The sequence below is a fragment of the Solanum tuberosum genome, unplaced genomic scaffold (genome assembly GCF_000226075.1).
Source record: "Solanum tuberosum cultivar DM 1-3 516 R44 unplaced genomic scaffold, SolTub_3.0 scf00130, whole genome shotgun sequence".
Taxonomy (NCBI): Eukaryota; Viridiplantae; Streptophyta; class Magnoliopsida; order Solanales; family Solanaceae; genus Solanum; species Solanum tuberosum.
Genome location: NW_006239060.1, coordinates 1500652 through 1504110, shown reverse-complemented (window position 1 = coordinate 1504110; position 3459 = coordinate 1500652). Strand labels below are relative to the sequence as shown.

Below are 3459 nucleotides of genomic sequence, written 5' to 3'. Positions count from 1 at the left end.
GTTGATAGAGGGGGGTGGGAGGGGGCGAGGGTAGTGAGTGGGGAGTAAAAAATTAAAAATTGAAATTTAAAATATCTTTTAAAAATAATTTTTAATATTTTTTTGGGAGGGGGTGGGGCAAAATAATTGAATTTAAAAACAAGCTTTAAAATTATTATTTTTTGGGGGGTGGTTTGAGGGTAGGGACAAAAAATTTTCAACAAAAAAAATTGTAACTTGAAGTTGGAAGAGAGTTTTGGAAAATGTTTTCCTTAAGTTTTGAAGGGAAGTCATTTTCCTTAAATTTGAGGAAAATGAGTTGATTTGGAAAACATTTAACCCAACCAAACATGAGAAAATTGGAAAACATTTTACAAAACATTCCGAAAAATGTTTTCCTTCATACCAAACACACCCTACATGAAGATGTTTGGCGATTAGAGGTGTATCTATTATTAAGAATATGTAGGACGAAACAAGAATGGAGTGACAACAATGAGAAGGAAAGACAAATCTTAAGGTATAAAAATTTCAACTTGAGAAGGACTAAAATAGAGTAGATGTATGTAGTGCAAGTTCAGTGATGCATCACATGAGAATTGTTACACAAGTCATCTCCACGAGAAAAAACTTCAAGTATCTTGGATCAATAACCCAAGGAAATAGAAAGATTGACGATGATGTCACACATCATATTGAAGGGATGAATGAAATGGGGGGTGGCTTGCATCTAGTGTCCTATGTAATAAAAATATATAATCAAGACTTAAAAGTAATTCGTGTTGCGTGTTAGATCAATTACTATGTTGTATGCAACATAGTCTTAGTCAATAAAGAACCCACAAGTTCATATGACGAAAGTAGCGGAAATAAAGATGCTTAGATGGATGTGTGTGCATATGAGAGACAAGATTATGAATGAAGATATACATGACAATGTGGAAGAAGCCTTTGTGATTGAAAAAATGCGGAAAGCAAGATTGAGATGGTTCGATAATGTAAAGAGGAGGAACACATATAGTGTGATTAATATGCAAGTGGTTGACAATGGTATGTGTAAACGAAGGAGAGGTAGATCGAAAAAAGAATTGAGACGAGTTGATTAGACAAGACATGACTCATCTCTGAGTACGCGAAGGCAATAGATTTAACAAAAAGGGGCAATGAATTCTATCCTTAATAGGAAATTAGAAACGCAAAATAAAATAAAATAGGAGTCTGAAATTTCTTTATTATAGAGTGTTGACAATTCATGCCATGCAATTAATAACATGCATAAGTCCATATGTCGACACCACGTCCACGTGTGTCCATAGTTTTATGAATGGTTGATAAGTTGTTTATTTTTTTTTATAAAATATAAAAAGACTAAAATACTATTAAATATCTTAAACAAACTAAAAGTGCATGCTTATAAACTAAAAAATAATAAGTTTGGTTGACCAATTCCACCATAATCTACCCTCCCTCTTCTCAACTAGGATTTGAAAGATAGTTGATGTAACCAAAAATATGTTTTAGAAAATTGTATTTCTCAATTTTATAGAGACTAAGATTATATATATCGATAATGTAAATAATTTCCATATTATTATTTAATTCATCGGCTATTTCATTTTTCTATTTATCATATCATGTTTGTTATATAGAGTTTTTTTGTTATTATAAGTCAACTTAATTTTAACATTCAAAAAAATATTACACAATATAAAGAATTTTTTGATATCATGTTATTTTTACTTGTCATAGCATAAAACCTCCCTTATTTCTCAAGAATGAAAATCTTACTATTTATAAAGAATTACTTGTAGTTATCTTTTTGATGATATGATAGTTTATATTTTTCAGTATTATATATGTGTAATATACTTTTTTTTTTAAATGACAGAGCAAAATGAGATTTCAAGGAATATGATGCCAAGGGAAGTGCTATGTTGGAATGACATTCAAAAAATGAAGAAAACTTGGAATTTTGTGAATGAAGTATTAAGAGATACACCAATTCTGCAAGGTACTTTTAGAGAAGTCATAGAGGACATCACTTATGATGGCTTCCTCATACCAAAAGGATGGAAGGTAAAACTTTAGCCTTTTAATTTAAAATGTATGAAATTAAACAAATAAATGGACATTGACCATCATATCTAATTTATTTAAAATAATTAGTTTATAAAATGAGGATAAAAGCATCATAGATTATTAATCACTTTAGCAAAAAATAGTAAAATATTAAGATTTATACTTGGAGAATTAGGAGAAGATTTCAACTTGCAATACTATAACATGTTAACTATATGGTTTTTTAGGTTATCAATTAATGATTATCCTACAATTTCTTTCTAATTATCAATAAGTAACATGATTGTGTAAATATTTCTACAACATAATCTACAACATTAATTATTTCTAAATAATAAATAAGAGATTAATCGTACTCTATCAACTTGACGTAAGGCATAGTTTTTTTTTTTTTTTTGGGGTGATATATAGTGGAAAAATTGACAGATACGTCACCCTTATTGCCATTCTACAGAACCGTACATGAGTTTATTTTTTTTACCTCATACGGCTCCTCATTCAATTCTTTCGAATTCATTGGATCTTTTTCCGCAAGTCATACATGATTATGAACATAATATACTAAAATTTTAATTCTGCAGATATATTTAAGTGTTGGAGCTACACAAAAGAATGGTGAATACTTCCCAAACCCTACAAAATTTGATCCTTCTAGATTTGAAGGGAATGGATTAGTTCCTTACACATCAATTCCATTTGGTGGAGGACAAAAAATGTGTCCTGGAAAAGAGTTTGCAAGAATAATGATTCTTGTTTTCCTTCATCATGTACTCAAAAAATTTAGGTGGGAAGCTAAGGTTCCTTCAGAAAAAATATTATGCCCTTTTTTCTTAGTACCTGTCCCAACAAATGGATATCCTGTTACCCTTTATAATGTGTAAGCTTCTTTATTTTCAAGATATATATGTGTGTGAGAGAGAGGATGTAATATAAGTTATATATATGTATGTGTGTGTGAGAGAGAGGGGATGTAATATAAATAATTAATGTCCTTGTAATTGATGATTCCTCTTTATCAATGAAATAAAGGTTGTCTTCTAAGTTGATTTACAATAAAATAATACTTTATGATTTGATTATATATGTCAAAATACATTTTTTTTTTGTTGTTGCTCTCAAACGCATATGTAAATGTACGTGATATTATAAATAATGAAGTAATAAGATTATACAAGGACTAAACCCGAAAGTAGTGTTTCTAAACTAACTAAAATATAAAGAAAATAAATATCAAGAAATTAGAACAAATTTGTTATTTACATGTTTCAGTTGATTCACCAATTTTATCTAGTTCTCGAACTATTCCTTCTTAATATGAATTAAGTATTTGTTATTGCTAATTAATCAGGTTATTATTTCTTGTAATATTATCTCCGCTTATTCAAAATAGATCGTCGTTTA

General features: G+C 29.1%; 1 protein-coding gene across 1 annotated transcript in view; it reads left to right on the top strand.

Annotated features, from left to right (window-relative positions):
* The window catches only part of LOC102581319 (beta-amyrin 28-oxidase-like), a 5145-nt gene extending 2198 nt beyond the window's left edge, over positions 1-2947 (top strand). The window contains exons 2-3 of the mRNA XM_006351638.2: positions 1868-2055; positions 2640-2947. Of these exons, the coding sequence (XP_006351700.1) occupies positions 1868-2055; positions 2640-2939 (488 nt within the window). The 3' untranslated portion in view covers positions 2940-2947. The remainder of the gene's footprint in view (positions 1-1867; positions 2056-2639) is intronic.
* The last annotated feature ends 512 nt before the right edge of the window (positions 2948-3459 follow it).